At 29.1% G+C, this 18818-nt stretch overlaps 1 protein-coding gene across 1 annotated transcript; it reads left to right on the forward strand.

Annotated features, from left to right (window-relative positions):
- Positions 1-482: 482 nt before the first annotated feature.
- On the forward strand, positions 483-15134 carry LOC112685302 (pyruvate kinase-like). The gene is made up of 10 exons (XM_025557142.1): positions 483-539; positions 642-771; positions 845-1077; positions 1897-2080; positions 2157-2366; positions 5846-6030; positions 7092-7334; positions 9286-9508; positions 12093-12281; positions 14989-15134. The coding sequence occupies exons 1-10, from the start codon at positions 483-485 to the stop codon at positions 15132-15134; spliced, it is 1800 nt and encodes a 599-aa protein (XP_025412927.1).
- The last annotated feature ends 3684 nt before the right edge of the window (positions 15135-18818 follow it).

Raw genomic sequence — 18818 nt, forward strand, 5'->3', positions numbered from 1 at the left:
AACTACTCATCCCTAATAAATAGTATCATTAAACCATTTCAAAAAAACACATTGAAAATACATTTTATAACAAAATTTTAGATGTTTAGTATATTATTTTTTATAACTATGTTCTAAAAATTAATAATACATAGCAAATCTCTTAAAGTCGAGTCTATATGCCGAATGAATCTATATGGTAATTAAATATTATCATTATTTTCTACTAGCCTTATGTACTTTGACGGTACGTTAAATCTCTAATCACTGGTTTGCTTTTTGCAAAACTTTCAATGTTCATTTTTTTATCTATTGTCAATTAATTACGCAATATTATTTTTACAATTTAAATCCATACATTTCTTAGGCAACGTTTATTAAACAAGTATTTTGATTATTATTATTTTTTTTTCAATCGAAGTGGATTTCAACTGTCGAGAACTGAATATAAAAAATCATTAGTTTAATTAAACGGTTTTGTCGAAGTAAATAATTAAGACATAATGAACTCCTCGTTAAGGTCTACAAAAAATGAAGAGCCGTGTATCGTATATCCATGGGTAAGCATACAGGGCTTTTGTAGTGTATAGTTTATGTAAATTCGATTTCATATAAATTAGATATATATAAATAAAATAATGAGTTTGAAAAATCGTGCTTAGGATGTTTGTGACGAGGATGAAATGAATGCCAAAGCGAATTTTCAAAACAATTATCTCGATCACATGAGCAACTTGAAGCTTAAATCGAAAACGCCGTCAAACACGTTGACTACCATAGCTTGTGGCGTCCGTACGTACAAATATTAAACCAGACCTATCAGCTAAAAGCGTTTACCGATTACTATTATTATTATTATTTGCAGTACCCAACGTGACCAAAGAGTTGATAGAAGAGTACTGTGAAAATGGTGTGTCCATGGTTGTGTTCAGTTTTGAGGGTTTGTCACGGGAACAGTGTCTAAAATTCGTTAACGAAATTCGTCAAGGAGTTTTTAACTTCAGTTTAAAGAAGAACGACCGGATACCGTACTCCATGGCACTGGTACTTGATCTCGAAGGATCTCGCATCAAAACTGGGTCTATTTCTACTTCGGAAGTAAGTGTTCTTGTTAAGAAAACCCGAATAACAATGAATAACCGTGATAACGACATCTAGACTCGTATATAGACGAATATAACGTATACTTTGATATACCTCACTTGTTATTGGAATGTAAAAATTAAAACGAGTATAACTTCAACGTAATAAAATATAGTTAACCTGTGTAAGACTAACACAGACTGTGAATAAGCCGGAAATCTGTATAAATCATGATAACTATAATTAATAATAGATATGATATATAAATTCTATAACTCAAAATCAAGACCTCTTTTTCGAGTTCAAAATAATTTTTTAAGATTTTTAAGCTTTGAATGTTAAATTTTTAGAACTCCTCATTCTAATTACAATATTTTAAATTAACTTTTTTCTATTTTACCCGTTTAAAAAATATTTAAACTATTAAATTTGTTTTGCTAAAATATTTCCAATAAAAGCAAAAAAATAAAAATAAATAAAAAAAACTATTAAATTTATAATTTCTTAACAAATTACTAAACAGTATTATAGATTGTTCAGAACTGATTGATCGACTTAAATTAATAATTTAGATAAATTTTCTTATAATAACATAAAAAGTTTTCCTATTCACCAAATATATTGACCAAAATTTTGTTATCCTCTCCAGATAATATTTTAATGTCTATAAAAAATTCTGAAAAGAAGTTAGATTTATTTTCTTGTTCTCTTAATGGTCTTTCTTTATGTATTCATTAATATTTATTTATATTGTTAATATTTTTTTTTATTAAATATGATGTATATATTATACATACATGCACTTTGATTTATACTTTATTAAACAATTCGCAGCCCAACCAAAATATGATAGAGCTTCCAACCAACGGTCATGTTTACGTCACCAACGACATCACGTATAAGAACAAGTGTACGGAAAACCGCATTTACGTGACCAGCAACAGTATTCTCCGGCTAAAAGAACACGACCGGATCTACTTGGACTACGGGAAAATCGAATTGGTCGTCAAAACAGTTGGTAATAATAAATATACACCGTTTGTACACGGTATATATCTACTTCGATCCGACACTAAAACGATTTTCTCCTGTAGACGCGGATGAGGTGTACTGCAATGTATACCGAGGGGAGTTTCTCGGGTCTCGGAGATCAGTGCACATAGCAGGGATCCCAATCGGTACGACGTCGCTCTCCGAAAAGGACGAAGAGAACGTCCGTATTGGTATCGAGCTTAAGGTTGACATCATCCTGATTCCTGGTGTCAGAAACGCAGAGTTCTTCAAACGCGTCAAAAAATTTGTCTGTAAGTGCATCTGTATTATGCCCGTGATGAGTAAAACACAGTGGCGTCATTTACGGAGGAGGGGAGCAACTATGCATTTGCGATAGTCTAGAGTTCAGCTATTCCAAAGTCACATCATCAAAACATAAATACGTCTTTTATATACCAACTGACGTGTTGTAAATCAGAAACATGACACGTGTACTATAAGGGCACTGATGTACAAAATACAAATCATTATATTTTTGGACTGATATGACGTCCCCCCTCCCTCCACGTTCATGGGTACTTTGATAAAATAAGCCATCAAGTCAGAAATTTAATAGGAGTGTTGTATACGCCGACTGCCCTACTCTACAAAAACTGATATCATGCCCCTACTAAAACATAACTTTTTGTCCTCTATTAAGTATTTATAACCTGGTACTAATGGTTGAATAACAAATTATTGTAACGACCCTCAAATTCAAACAATTTTTTTCTATATTTTATAGACATCGTACCATTTAACTGATGTTTTTTTTTTAGTATCATGACTAGAGGTCGGATTTTTATGATTTTACATATTTGTTTCTAGTCTATGCAGTTAAATGAGAGTGAGAAATCTTTACGATTCATGAAACACAGAATTCACAAGAAAAAATTTATTTTGCATAAAAAAGCAAATTTTAGAAGTTAGAGAATATTTAGCATGTTAGAGAAATTTGAGAATATTTTTCTAACATCGGCATATAATGAACATATTTCACATATATCAGCACTTTGATAAATACAATGTTCAATAAATAATTTTTTTTTGGGTTAATAAAAATTAATTTCCATGTATTCCTTATCGATTGCGATAGCACATCGGTTATTTCGTTAGCTGTCACGACTATTCTCGTCGTCTACTAGTCGTCCGTCGCGTCGCGTCGAGTGTTGATATTTGAGTGCTATTATTATAACTGTCTATAACATACAAATATGCCGAAAGCTTCAAGCAGTTTAAAAAGTTTATTTGCTCAATGGATTTCGTCGTACAATAACCAAAAAACGATTTTCACAACAGATGGGGCAACAATTTTTTGTCAAGTTTGTGACAAAAATATTCCTTGCAGCAAAAAATCACAGGTTACACAACATGTACATACTAATGTCCACATAAATGGTTTAAAACGTAAATTAAATACTTCATCAAAATAATTATTTTTATCAGAAACTACTACCAATGAAAAAAACTTAAATGATTTTAACAACGATTTGTGTCTAGCCTTAGTAGCAGCTAATATACCTTGGTATAAAATGCAAGTTTCTCAATTTCATACATTTTTAGAGAAATACACTGGCAAACAAATACCAGATGAAAGTGCGTTACGTAAAAATTATCTCGAGCCGTGCTACTATAATACTTTAACAAAAATTAAAAATTAAATTGGTGAAAATAATATTTGGATTGCTGTAGATGAAACTACAGATACAAATGGTCGTTATGTTGCAAATATACTGGTGGGAATATTAAAATCAAATACTCTAACTTGCCCATTTCTCCTGACATGCAAAGTTTTGGAAAAAACTAATCATTCCACTGTTGCTCGGTTTATCAATGATGGACTAAAATTATTATGGCCGTTGGGTGAAAATGACGAAAAAGTGTTGTTAATGTTATCGGATGCAGCTCCATACATGACAAAAACCGGTGATACACCATAAGTTTTCTACCCAAATTTAATTCACGTTACGTGTGTAGCTCACATGATGAACAGGGTTGCAGAGAAGGTCAGAGAAATGTTTCCAAATGTGAACACATTAATCAGTTATCTAAAAAAATATTTTTAAAAGCGCCATATCATGTCCAGGTGTACAAAGAAATATTGCCCAATGTGCCATTACCTCCAGAACCCGTATTAACTAGGTGGGGAACTTGGCTGGAAGCCGCTGTATTTAATTGCAAACATTTTGAAGGTTTGAAAAATGTTATAGACAAATTAAGTGAAGAAAAGTCGTCAGTCAGTATTGAAAAATGCAAAAACATGTTACACTTACAGTCTGTAAAAAATTATTTAATTTTTATTAAAACTAATTTTCTTCAAATTGTTACAACTATCAAAAGTTTGGAAAAATCAAATACTGCCTTAGTTGATATGATAAATATTATCGAAAACACTTTTACACAACTTGAGCAGATACCAGGAGAAAAAAGGAGAAGTATTAAAGACAAAAATATTGCAACTTCAACAAAAAAAACAAAGGATACACATTTTTGAAAAATATTAGACAAGTTCTTAGTGGAAATAACACAGTACAACTTCCGGAAAATTATTCACCGACTATGGTAGCCGACTTGCAATATTCTCCAGTGACATCGGTTGATGTCGAACGATCCTTCGGCATATACAAGAACATTCTTACAAACCGGCGTACTAAAATGACACCGGAACACATGGAACAATATATAGTTATTAATTGTTATTGTAAAATTAGTTAAATTAAATATATTTAAAACCAAATTAATGAAAAATAAATTTAAATAATAAATAAATAATAACTTAAAATAATAAATAAAATATAATTTTTTTTTTAATATTAAAAGAATATTTTGCATATTTAAAGACATAAAACATCATATATCTGGTATTTTAAAAGAATGTTAAGAGAATATATTACCTATTTTATGTGACATAAAAACATCATATTTTAAGAATTTTAAGAGAATATAAATCCGACCTCTAATCATGACACTTAAAACTAATTTTTAAATATATTTGGTTTTCATTGGTTTTAATTTATATTTTATTTAATAATTACCTAAATCGACCGTTTGATGAAAATCAATTTTGTATCAATAAATCAACCGGTAACTGTTTTTTATAAAATTTACTCTTAATTTTTTTTTATTAGTGTTCGCTTATGACTATTACTAATTAAAAATGTTTAGATATTTGAATACAAGTATTTAAATGTTTCTTAAAAACCATTAAAAGTTACTAAGTTACTAAGTTTAACTAACTGTAGATAATTTTCAATAATTATTGATATTTCATATACACTATTATTTTTTGAACCATTATTATATTTGTCATTATTAAAATGATTCAGTCATTTTGAATACTTAAATAATTTTCAAAATAGTATTTTAAGAAATGTAATTGAATAATGCTCAAATACTCTTAAAAATCATTTCAAATTTTATAGTAAAAATAGGTAGCATTTGCTATGGAATTATATCGTTAAGTATCTTACGTGCACCATATATTAGTATTTTATAGTAGTATATGCTATATAGTATTTTATAATGTTTAAAAATATAGGTTATAATCAAAACAAAAAAACTAATTTTTAAATAAGTTATAAATTTAGTTCTCATTATTATTAAATGTATGCACTTTTTAATTTTAATTATAGCAGTCTTAACAACATTCGCAATATACTAAATAATACTAAATAGCGTAAAAAAAAAATAAGTAATACTATAATGTTAGTTAGTTAATTAAATAGTTTTTTAATTATTAAACTGCCCAAAGGTGATGAACGTGGCACCGACATCGATCTATACGCGAAAATCGACAACTCGGTGGGACTCGAATGCATCGACGAGATAATAAAAAGCGCGGATGGCGTATTCCTGCACCGACCTAATCTATCCATGGAATTAGGGTACCACCGAATATTCTTGGCTCAAAAGATTGTTTTGACCAAGTGCAACATAGTAAGTTTTCCGATCCAGGATTATACAGAAATAGGATATGCTGATGACATGTAAAACATTCGTCTTTATTGGTACGCAATTAATGTCAACACTTAGAGGGGTGGATAAGGTTTTCTGAACTTCGGTAGCTCTAAAAATACAAATCCGGATAAACATTCCTTCGTCACGTAGGTTTAATATAGTAATTCGTTTAACGCAACCGTGGATCGATTAATCGAATGATGTACGCGAATTCTTGACGAGCACATTGTTAACGCGTCGACGTGGAGTTTTATTTTTTCACAAATGTTTTTCAATCATAACACCAAAGCATAACACACATGGTTCGCCACCAGCATGGTAATCACGTTTATTACGATCCGTTATCATTATTATTGCGTTCAACGTATTAAAAGTAACGACAATAGTGATTCCCTTGCAAGTCCATAAAATTTATCAAAAATAAAAATAATAAAAGTAGAAATATGGAATGTACGGCATATTTGTAGTAGTTGTGGGGCGTGGTTTCATCGCCGTCGATTCAGACTTCTTACGGCCATAAAAAAGTGGTTCGTTAGCGGTCGATATCAATCACGAGCGACCAACGTTATGTGGTTGTATTGCGGCCCTTACGTTTGAAAATCCTTAAACGTACGTGGACCGCGATCGGTGCAAATGTCCCGTCCCTCATTGTTGTCGGCACGTCGACCGAACACCACCCGTATGCCGTAACCGACTGGCTTTGGAGCCGTCGGAATGGTCGCGGGAGAGCAAACGACGAGCACCCCTCGTCCGCCGCGGGCAATCTGATCCCGAGTACCAAGTGGCGTATCCAGAATTAATTTAACAGGAATGTTTTAAAACACTAGTACCTGTGTAGGGCAAATTATACTGTAAGTAAGTTTGCAATTTGGTGAAATACCATAAAATACGGTCGATGAGAAGTGTTTTAACACCCATAACCCCCTAAATACATCCCTGCAAGTACCGATACCGGGCCCCTGTCATTTCGTCATCGCACTACCCGCGACCGAGGGCCATGCGCGCAATAATATCACATCGCTCGTGTTCACTCCGTTTAGATGGGCAAGCCGAGCGTGACCTACGGCGGATTCCTGAACTCGATGGAACGGAACGCGATGCCCGCGAGCTCGGACGTCAACGACGTCGTCAACGCCGTACTGGACGGCACTGATTGCATTTACCTGAGCGTGACGAAGCGGTCCGAGCACCAGGTGCATTGCGTGGAGTTCGCGTCGTCCTTGTGTCGACAGGGCGAGGCGGCCATATGGAAGCAACAGCTATTCTCGGAGCTCAACAACAAGGTAAGCACGCGAACGCACGCAGTGGCAGCCAAGAGACCGGTGGTGGCGCCTCCACTCGGGGATTCGTTCGGGGCCAAAACCGGATTAGATGAATTCAACCCACATATTTCAATAGGCGCGATTATCTTTTTTAATCAATATTTAGTACAAACACAACGAAAATCACCGTTTTATATTACATAAGCTAATAACATTTTTTTAAAAGTTGTTAAAATTTAATAATTCCAGCCAGTTTAGATTTTTAATGTTGCTATACATGTGTGTTTGATTTCACCGAATGTATTATCATAATGTCAACCTGCAGAATATAATTAACGCATAAATACACACATAAATTATCCGACACAGCAAAATAAATACCCAATTGTCGCGGCCCACCGAGTTTTACTCGGTAATTCGACGGGCCAGGTTGGCCCTGTTTGGAACCAAGCCATCTCGGTGAAGAGTCGTTCGAAAGCGCGCGGGGTTAAGGACACGGATCGAAATCGATTGACTGACAAGAACGGCAGGCGTACTTGGTGTCGCATTGGTGCGTGTTAAACAGATGGCTTCATCCGCCGCGTTGCAAACCGAAAACGCTATTGAGTGCCGAAACGGAAGATTGTAAACTGCGGCAAAAAAAAATTAAGATTATACAATCTGCAACAAATCTGATAAGATACATTATACAAACTGCAGCAATTTATTATATATATACTATATATATATTTTTTTTTAATGTTATTACTTCCTGCTTGACGTTCAATTAGAGAATCCGATTCATGACTATGATCTAAAACTGATTTTTCTTGTAATAAAGTTTTTTCCTTGTGAAAACCAATTTTGCCTTGCATATTTTTTTTTAGTGCATTCCTATGTTTGATTACCATTTATTTTGGATTCATATTTAAATTTGAATTTAAAATTATTTGACACTGATAATTCCTTGCCATTTTGGCCAAACATTGTTGTAAATTCCATGACGTTGAATGAATACTTAACTTTATTTCTACTAACCTCTAACACTTGTAAGTAGGTAATAACTAGTATTTTCAAAAGTAAAGGAACCGATATTACTAATATATTTCGTTAAAACTTAAAAATATATTTGGATTTACTTTACTACTTTGTACACAATACGCAACATTTTATAATGAATTAAACGATATACGTACATAGGTACACATAGGTAGGTATATATAATGTAGGTACTATAATAAATAGTATATATAGAAGGTATGTATATAAAATAAAATACCTCAGTTTCTATAATGTATCTTATCGATTTTGCCGCAGTTTACCATTAATCGATATGACTTTTAGAAAAAAGTTAATTTTGCCGCAGTTTACATACAGTCGCCGAAACAGAATCGGGTGACGACAACGCGTTTCGCACCTTTAGGGGGAGGGGGACCCAAACGGTTTAACGTGTGATGTTTCCCAATGTTTCCCGATTGGATGAAAATAGGGGCGTCGGAGTAGAGTGGTATTTTAGGGCGTGAAACGCACCCCGAGTGATTCGTACGTAACGGGGTTGTTGGCGAGAATCCATGAGGTCCCCGACGTCTCCACCAATATTTTCACAATATTCTTATCATCTTTTTATTGTGTGTTGTATGATTTTAACTTTTTTTTGATTTTGCCGTAAGCCATTTCTACAATAATTATTAGTCAATATTTATTTTTATTACATTATTAGGTAGATTCCATTTTATTTGTATGCTATTTTTCTTTGACAATTATAGTGCCGTTTAATCAGTCACTTTTTTCAAATAGACTTTTTTGTTAATTATTTGGGTCATCTATGCTATGCTTGCATCCGTAATGACAGTTATACGTTTACGATTTTAAAAACGTTTTTCAAAATCGTTAAAAATATAATTTTATATAATTACATATAATTTACGTAACAATAATGCAACAGTAATAAAATTGATACATTTAAAGCATTCGCAATTAAAAATATGTTCAGTCCAAAACTCCGATCGATCCTGCTCACGCGATCAGCATCGGGTGCGTGGAAGTGTCGCTGAAGTGCAATGCAGCCGCAATCATAGTGATCACCACGTCGGGGCTGTCTGCCAAAATAATCGCACGGTACCGTCCCATGTGTCCCGTGATGGCCATTCTCAGGCACGGAAAGTGCGCTAGAAAGATATCGGTGTGGCGGAACCTCATTGCGTTGCACTACATAGGTAATTGTATTATTGTTAATTGAATCAATTCAAATTGCTGCGCAATTCTCCGCAATCGGCTGCCGCGTGACGTGTGTGGTGTCCAAAAAATACGTGACCACCGCGCGATGTGTTGCAAACGCTAAATCAACTACTTACTACTATTACTACTACTACTACTACTACTAAAGCCACGTTCACACAAATTTAGTACTAGGCCGAGTCACTGAAGCAAGTAACTAAATTTTTATACTCGTTATCCCCGAGTACCTACTAATTTTAGTAGATATTTTAGTCAATCTATTTGAAAACAGTTCTATTTTTTCGGTCGAGTTGAATTTTTTACTCACGCTCGTTCGTCTACTAAACCAGTGTTGTGACACCACTGTCACTGTTATATTTAGTAAAATCGCGGATTCGAAATCAGTGTCATTCTGTTATTATTTTGTGATATACCACTCGATATTTCCTGTGAGATATGATTGAAATATTAAAATACAACTTTTGTAATAATTTTGTAGTTTTATAGGTACACTAGTCTTAGTTAAAAATAAAACTAAAATAAAACAACTTTTAAAATAAATATAATAATGATAAGAATACATTGACTTTGTTGCTCCATTCCTACAAAACTTATCACTAGAATGAACAATGATCAATTTTACTATATTATGTTTAATATAGACACACACTATGCAATTTAGTACTAGGTTTAGCAACTTTAGTGACTCGGCCAAGTACTAATCCCGTGTGGATTCGGCTTAACTAACTAAATAACTACCCGAGTGTGTGAACTGCGTTTGACTAAACAGTAGCTTATAATTCGAAAACTCGTACGGAGACGCTTTAAATTGAAAATAGTTAAAGAAATGTGTAATACAAACTTATACTGTTTACACAGCATTTTTTGACATTTTTAAACGGGTGTTCACCAGTTGCCCCTTAAATTAATTTAATTTTTATAATTTTTATATATTTTTTTATTTTTTATTGCATTAAATATTTAAATTATTATTACTCGGACCGCATTCTCTAATATTACAAGGCACGAAGCATATTTTTTTTAGTATACCACATACCGAGATATCCGTTAACCATTCAAACAATACATTGATTTAAGTACCTATTAAAAACGTTCCAAAAATTAGTGAATTTAACAAAAATGTATAACTAAACAAAACAAAAAATTACAAGGATGCGGAACAGAAATGTAATTAAACCAATTATGTGAAAATTAAAAAAAAACTAATAAGTCTAATTTTTAATGCCCGGTTCGTAAAAAAAAAATACGTTTACCGTTCCAGTTCAAACAAATTTTTACTGTACCTTCCATATTTTGATAAAATTTAAACATTTTGCATAATTGTTCATTGTAAAATATTTAATAAACGTCAAACATGCATAAGTACATTTATTGCTTATCTATACGATAATCGCCGTCCACCGATAATGTAATTTAGCTTTATTTACACAATACGTATGTGAATTTTAAAAGTTAAAAATAAGTAGGTAGTTAAAAATAAAGCATTAGGTTGTTTGATTTGTAAAAATATAACAAATTTAGGATTATCTGTTGTTGACAAAACTCTTTGTTTTTCTAAACCTTGTTTCAGTGACGTAGAATGGGTGGTGCAAAGATATGTTCTTGCACCATCAGAAAATTATTGAAATTTGTTTACCTAATATTAAAATTACCTATAATATTATTTTCCAAGATCTAAGGAAATCAGCATACTAAAAACAAAATTTGTTTTTTTTTTTTATTAATATTATAATAATAAAGGTTGTACTGCTAAAATAATTCAAAATTTATTTTTTATTTAAAGAAATATATGGGAAAATATATAGTTTATTGGGAAGAATTTTACTAAGGAAATTGGAAAATTGGTGTGTTGGAAATTATAAGTTGAAAATATGCCTCTGCACCACTAGAAATTGGATCCAATTAACGCCACTGCCTTGTTCTATAATTTCAAATGGAAAGTCAAAAGAAACTTAAATGTCTAGTTTGAGAAAAAAAATATTTGAACACAAAAAATTTGACGCTCATCTTAAAACATTAGAATTACATAAGCAATCAAAAAAAAAAAAAAAACAAATAGAAAAAAGTTTTGAAATAAAATTATTGAAAGTATTGAAATCAAAGTTTACTACTATTGAAAAAGTTTATAAAATTGTAAAAACTCAAAGGCTTTTTATTGATTTACCGAATTAAATAGATAATAAATTAACAAGTTTTAAATGGTATGAATATACAAAACATTTTACACTCTGATAAAACATTTGTAGATATAGCACTCCACATAGCATCAAAGATGAAAAAAAAATGATTTGCCAAAATATAATTTTAACTAAAACAGTATAAAATAGTAGGTACAATTTATTTATTAAAAAAGGCTTAGTATTTCAGGAAGGGGAAATTATAATTTTGGTGGGTTAAAACCCCAAATCCTATGATATGTTTCCAAAAAAAAAAAAAAATAGTTCCGGTTCAGAAAATTTTCCATTTCGAGCACTGGATCAAACATAGATTTCAACAATAGTATAGAGCCTATATATTAAGTACATTATGATTACGTATGATTTGACGTGCATTTTGTTGCAGATCCTATAGAAACGGTTTGGTCGAAAGACGTTGAAAATCGTACGAAGCTCGCAATGAAATTCGCCAAAAAAAAAGGAATATTAAACCAGGGAGATTTGATTTTGCACATGAGATGTTCCAAACAAAACGCTGGTTTCGCAAACAACATGAGTCTGTTCTACGTCAGCGAAGGAGACCTTGCCGATACGTGTTAGTGAAAACCTTTCGTTATTATGAAAGAAGAATAATAGTACCTACATCGTGATCAATAAACGGATTTCGCTTTCCGGCGAAATGTTTTATTCGTCGAAATCTTGTTGAACTTTGTGCTCATTATTTTTCAATATTATGGTAATAATCAGTGACGGCCCAGGGGCTAGTCAGGAAGGGTTACTGACCATTGGTGCAACCTTAAACATATTAATATTGTCATTTTTTATAAACACAATAAAAACAATTTCGATAAATCATAGTATAAACACGAAAACATGTAATTAAAAACCATACTACTACTGATAGAGCTATTCTAGACACTGTAATATTACATGACTAATTATATTTATAGTCTCATATTATATTTTTTGCACTTAAATTTAATAAATGTAATCTGATTTTTGAAAGGCCCTACCTTTTAATTGTTGGCCATCCATTAACCCTTCCTAGTAAAATATATTAGTGCCGCCACTAGTCATAAAGTTATTGCAATCGAATAAGACGCAGAGTCGTTCAAACCATTCAATTATCATATTTTATAATTTAACTATATCAGCGATTCTTAAACTTTTTTATCTGCAGAACCCTTTTTGATGTCCACATTTATTGTGGAACCCCTTACTTTTTTTTAACTTTTTAGCTATTTTTAGGATTATTTGTAAATAAATTATTATCATATAATAATATTGTGTTAAAAGTGTTTAATTTAAAAAAATATGTCAAAATAAAAATTAAAATAATAATATTTGTATACGTATATAATATTTCTTTAATAACAATTACTTTAATTAGACTAGTCCATATGGCTTATATATTGTTATTTTTTTGTTAAAAAGATTTTTTTTTCTATAATGCAAACATCTTTTCACCATTACTAATGTTTAGTTGGAAATGTTAAATTAATTTTCTTAAAAAATTTTAAAAAATTACGTAAGCTTCGCGGTACCCCAAGGTTCCGCGAAACACAATTTAAGAAACGCTGAACTATGTAATATTCGTACGTTCGGAATACCTACATTATCTAGATAATAAATCTATTGCTTCATATTTTATCAGACGTCAAACTATTAATATACTAATGATACTAAAACAATGATATTGTTACTCAAAATTATGTTTGTGAAAATAAATTATAAACAAATTACGTATCAACTACAAGTGTAATTAACAACAGGAACACAAGAACATAGATTCGAAAAAATTAGTTTTTTCTAAAAAATATATGATATATTGCAAGCCCGGATTAAGATAATTTTGGACTCGGGGCCGAACAATTTCAGGGGCCTACATTGATAAGCAGGATACTGGTCGTGTAGCAGTTAAAAACAGAATAATAAGCGCTAAAATAGGCATAAAAAAATTTAAAAATATGCATTTAATTAATTTATTATTAATAATTAGTATAACATTAAAAATTAAAAAAAAAAAACTAATTGTTAACTTGTTATTTGAAATAAGTACCTTACCAGTTTTTTTTTAATTTAATTCATCAATTATATAATGATAGGAAAAATTAAAAATTATAATTTCCATTTACATCAATAAATATATTTATTGTATATTTATATAAGTATATTTATCTAAGTTATCTTGAATAATTAAATTCTCTTCGATTGCAAAATAAGCACAATAACATAAAAATCAGCACTTTCCTGCAAAATCTATAAAATATGCTCATTTAAATTTTAAATTTATTATCATGGCATCGAAAAATGAATTGAATTCGTACTCTGCTGTATTTTACAATAAAGAACAAAAGTATGCAAATACTATAAGTCCCAAATTCTGTTAATAATAATTAAATATGTTTTATAATAAAAAACAATTGTATAGCTATATCTTAAATACCGATTAATAATATTTCAACCGTAATAATTATGAGAATTTTGAGACCTTAATTGAATGTATGAAAGAAATTGAATCAATATTTAATCAAACTATAGCAATTAACCAAGCTGGGACTTTGTATCGGATGTTAAATGATGATAAATTTATATTTTGGTTAAGAGTCTTTCATTCTTTAATGCTTCATGTTAATATTCTGTATAATCAACTACAAAAATGAACTATGGATCCTGTAGAACTTTCAAAGGCAATTTTTCAATTTGAAGAAAATATATCAAAAGAAAGATAGAATATTGATAACATTTTTGAAGAAAAAGAAACCTCTCAAAGTCATCCAACAAAAAAACGAAAACAAGATGATACTACTAAAAAAAAAAAAAAAAAATCGCGACAAAAGAAGTACCTAATTATTATTAACAGAATTCGGAACTTATAGCATTTGCATACTTTTGTTATTTATTGTAAAATACAGCAGAGTATTTAATTAAATTCATTTTTCGATGCCATGATAAGAATAATAAAATATTTTTTATTTTTTGACATTTTTATTGTCAAAGTTAAAAACAGTTTGATTATAAGAATTACTTAAATGCTTCACACCTATTTTTATCAATTAATTTTCCTACGAACGAAAATAACTTCCCAATTGACTATTTTAATAAAACTGTTGATGCATATCCTATTTTGGACATAACTAAACTTAAAACTGAACTAGAACTGTTCTACAAAAGAACCGATTTCCGTGATATCTCTTCATCAATTAATTTATTAATATTTATAATTGAAAATAATTTAACACTGATAATTTCTGAAAGCTACAAACTTTTAAAAATTATTTCAACTATTCCAATGAATACAGCTGAAGCTGAAAGATCGTTTTCTACATTGAAACGTATTAAAAGATTTTTGAGAAATTCAATGACAGAAAATCGACTTATAGCATTAGCAATGCTATCAATTGAAAAACAGATATCAAAAACATTCCAAATTTCAACGAAGAAGTAATAAACAGGCTCGCAGAGAAAAAATATAGAAGAATCGATTTAATTTATAAACATGTACGTGAATTCTAATAAATTACTAATAATAATTAATATCATATTAACTGTATTCTATAGTTTGAACTTTATCACAATATTTTTTTGTAAATTAATTATATGCGTACATGTAAAAATAAAAACAAAATAAAAGGAATTAACTAAAATTTGTAAACAATTACCTATCTAATACAATCTGTAATATTTATATAGGTATATTACTGTTTTTTTTTTTTTTTTTTTTGTGCACTAGTTCATTAAAAACCCAGGGGCCGCTACTGACATAAATATACATTTCTTTTATTGTAATCATATATAATTTTAAATTAAAAAAATGTACAGTATTATTTAATCAATATATATAGTTAATTATCAATAATTGAATTATTAAATAAATATTATATCATGTATAAAAAATAAATACTGTATGTTTACAAAAAAAAAAAATAATTATAAAAATAATAATATATTACCTATATTTGAATTACATAATTGAGAAGCAATAATATGAACTAATAACTAGGGTGTGTTTAGTAAAGAGATTTTTCTTGCACCAAACATTTTTAATTTTTATATAATATAAATTAGAGTATACTGGAACAAAAAAAGTTTTCAATAATTTAATCTAAGATTTATGGAAAAAATAATTTAGTTTATACATCAGATTAATAAAGTTCAGCATTAAAAATCCCATACTAAAAAATTCACTGATTTTCATAGATTAACATACATTTAAAATTAAAGATTAAAAATTTTAATTAAAAATATTTGTACCCTATTTCAAACCAAATTTATTTATTTTTCTATTAATAAAATAAAATTATAACTACCTAATAAAATATTGGCATATTTAATATCAACTAATATAGATAAATCATAAATAATAAATAAACTCATAACTAATAATATTGATAATAGTAAGCAAAAAAACATATTATAAATTAAAAACATACTTTTTATTATAGTAAATAAAAAAAAATTACTATTTACATGCATTAAAATGTATCAAATTAATTTAGTTTTTATATGGAATTTAGAATCAATAATTGTATAAAAAATTAATTTCAATTTCATTTTAATAGCAGTAAAAGTTTCAGTTAGGATAAATGGGATGCATATATGCATACAGCAATTGCAACACATTAATATTGTAAACATATATTTTCTTTATGTTCTTTAAAATATTTTTACAATATATTTATATACATTATGAAAAAATATATACCTACTTAAAAATACATTTTTGAGACATATTTTAACAATATGTTTATCAGGTTTTGTAAAATATATTATAGGAAACATCATTATAAATATTTTGACAACATTTAATGTAATGATTGTTGATATATTTTTTGGTATATATTGTGGCAATATGTTTATTTTATGCACATACAAATATTTAAAAATTAAATTTGAGACATATTTCAAAAATATGTTAACAGTTCTATTATTGTATGTTTTCTAGTCTTGTAATATATACTACGCAATAGTGTTTATTAAAAAAACCAATTGTCTGGATGGACCACTTTGGGTTTCAAATAACGAAACAGCCTATGTAAAAACCTTAGCTTATTGAAAATATCATAATTGGAAAATAAAATGACTGAAAATGTAATGTTTAACTGTGAACAGTTATGTAAATACAAGACAACTATTTAAACGTTACAAGATTTTTTAATAATTCTATGAGTAGGGCTCGGGAATTAATACATTTTGCATTTTTTTTTTTTTTTTTGAAACTTTTTAGGCAATGCTCTTCTGGCCACAAATGTGTTTCAGTAGCATGTGAATCCGAATAACTAATTTTTATTTTGCATTTTTTGATGTTTATTACTTTTTAAGTCATTTTTTGACATTTTTACTTATTTCACACTAGTTCACTAGTTATCTTTTCTTGTCGACCATTATGCCGATAACATGAAATTTGTCCGATTTTATCTCGCCGATTACATTTGTAGTTGCCGTATTGTAGTGAATATTGTTATACCTAAATCTTATTATTTTTTCCTAATATTCGATTAGTTTCTGATTTTATCTCGTCGATTACAATCATCGCCTCGTTGTCATGTTACAGTGAATAATACCTATTATATCTAAATTTTATTATTTTTTTCGTAATATTTTCAAAATGACGAAAATTAAAAAGTCGATTAATGCTCGTCTGTGCCTACCAATCACTTCAGTGGATGTGAAGAGAAGTTTACCAACTGTGAATATTTATAAACAGATATTCATCGTTCATTTACTTTTGATAATAGTAAATAGTACGCTCTAATTTTACTATGCAATGAGTAATTTGTAAGCTTTGATAAATTTGTAAAACAAATGTTTGTCATTTTTGTGTCTTATTTTGAGTAATTTGTCAGTTTTGATAAATTTAAATAGATTTTTATAGTAAAATAGAGTAAAATATTTTAAAAAAAATGTATTTTTATTAATTTAAAACAAATATTTGTCATTTTTTAGGTAATTTTTTGTCATTTTTATATCATATTTGTATATTTTTATAGGTCATTTTTTAATACTTCTGAGGCATCAACTTCCGAGTCCTATCTATGAGTATACAGAACGATGTAATTTTGCATGAGAATATTAATTATTTATGTCTGATATTATAAAAACAGGTAAAACATTAAATGCTTTTTCCGAAATTGATCTTTTTAACGTGTTTAGCACACGCATTTCATCGAATATCAGATGCTATATTCGATCAAGATTAACATGAGTTAACAAAATATACATAATTTCCATGATAAATATTCAACTGCAAAAACTTTGAGTAGGTAGGTACCTTCTTCCCAGTTGGTTACAGATATTTAATTAACATTTTTTTTGTCTAGTACGAATATTTGAAAATGTTAGACCCAATAATATATTATATATGTATACATAATTTATACTTAAAAAACAAATATTATATCACTATATATTATTATTATTATTATTATTATATATTATAACATTGTAATGTTATTATACTCATTATTGATTATGCAGTACCTACTAAATAATTAATACATCATAATAAAATGTTTATATTATATTATTAGTTCGTCGTTCGGGTTTCGACGTACACCACTATGACCATCACTTTCCATGGCCAATTTTATTATGGCTATAAATACAATTATTACTTCCCCACGTTTACTTAATAATATATATTACCTACGTTTAGTGTTGTGTACTGAGTCGTTATTCGTTACTTGTGACTCTATTATCGTAGGTATAAACAATATTTGACGTGTTTTACGTTTTTATATTAAACAGAATATATAAGTATACTATAAGTACTATACACAAGTAATTAATATTTTAAAATTTTTCCAAAGTGTAACCTTTTTCTTGTTTACAGTACTAGCACATTAAACCAAGTATTCAGGTAGGTAAATATTTAGGTACTATAATAATTACAATGTATTATAATGTATTGCAATTTATGAGAATAGAAACATTGCTGTACCTATTATTCATAAATATTAAATTAATATTGTATATCAAACAGCAGTACATGTTTACCTATTGTAAATATTTTTGAGCCTATATTAATAAATAACACTATTCTAATTTATAGTAAGCATATTTATATATAATAAAAACTTTATTATAGTAACTTTTTTATACCTATTCATTATTTCAGATATGCTCCATTATT

This window comes from Sipha flava, unplaced genomic scaffold (assembly GCF_003268045.1).
Source record: "Sipha flava isolate LNK unplaced genomic scaffold, YSA_version1 272_pilon_pilon, whole genome shotgun sequence".
NCBI lineage: Eukaryota > Metazoa > Arthropoda > Insecta > Hemiptera > Aphididae > Sipha > Sipha flava.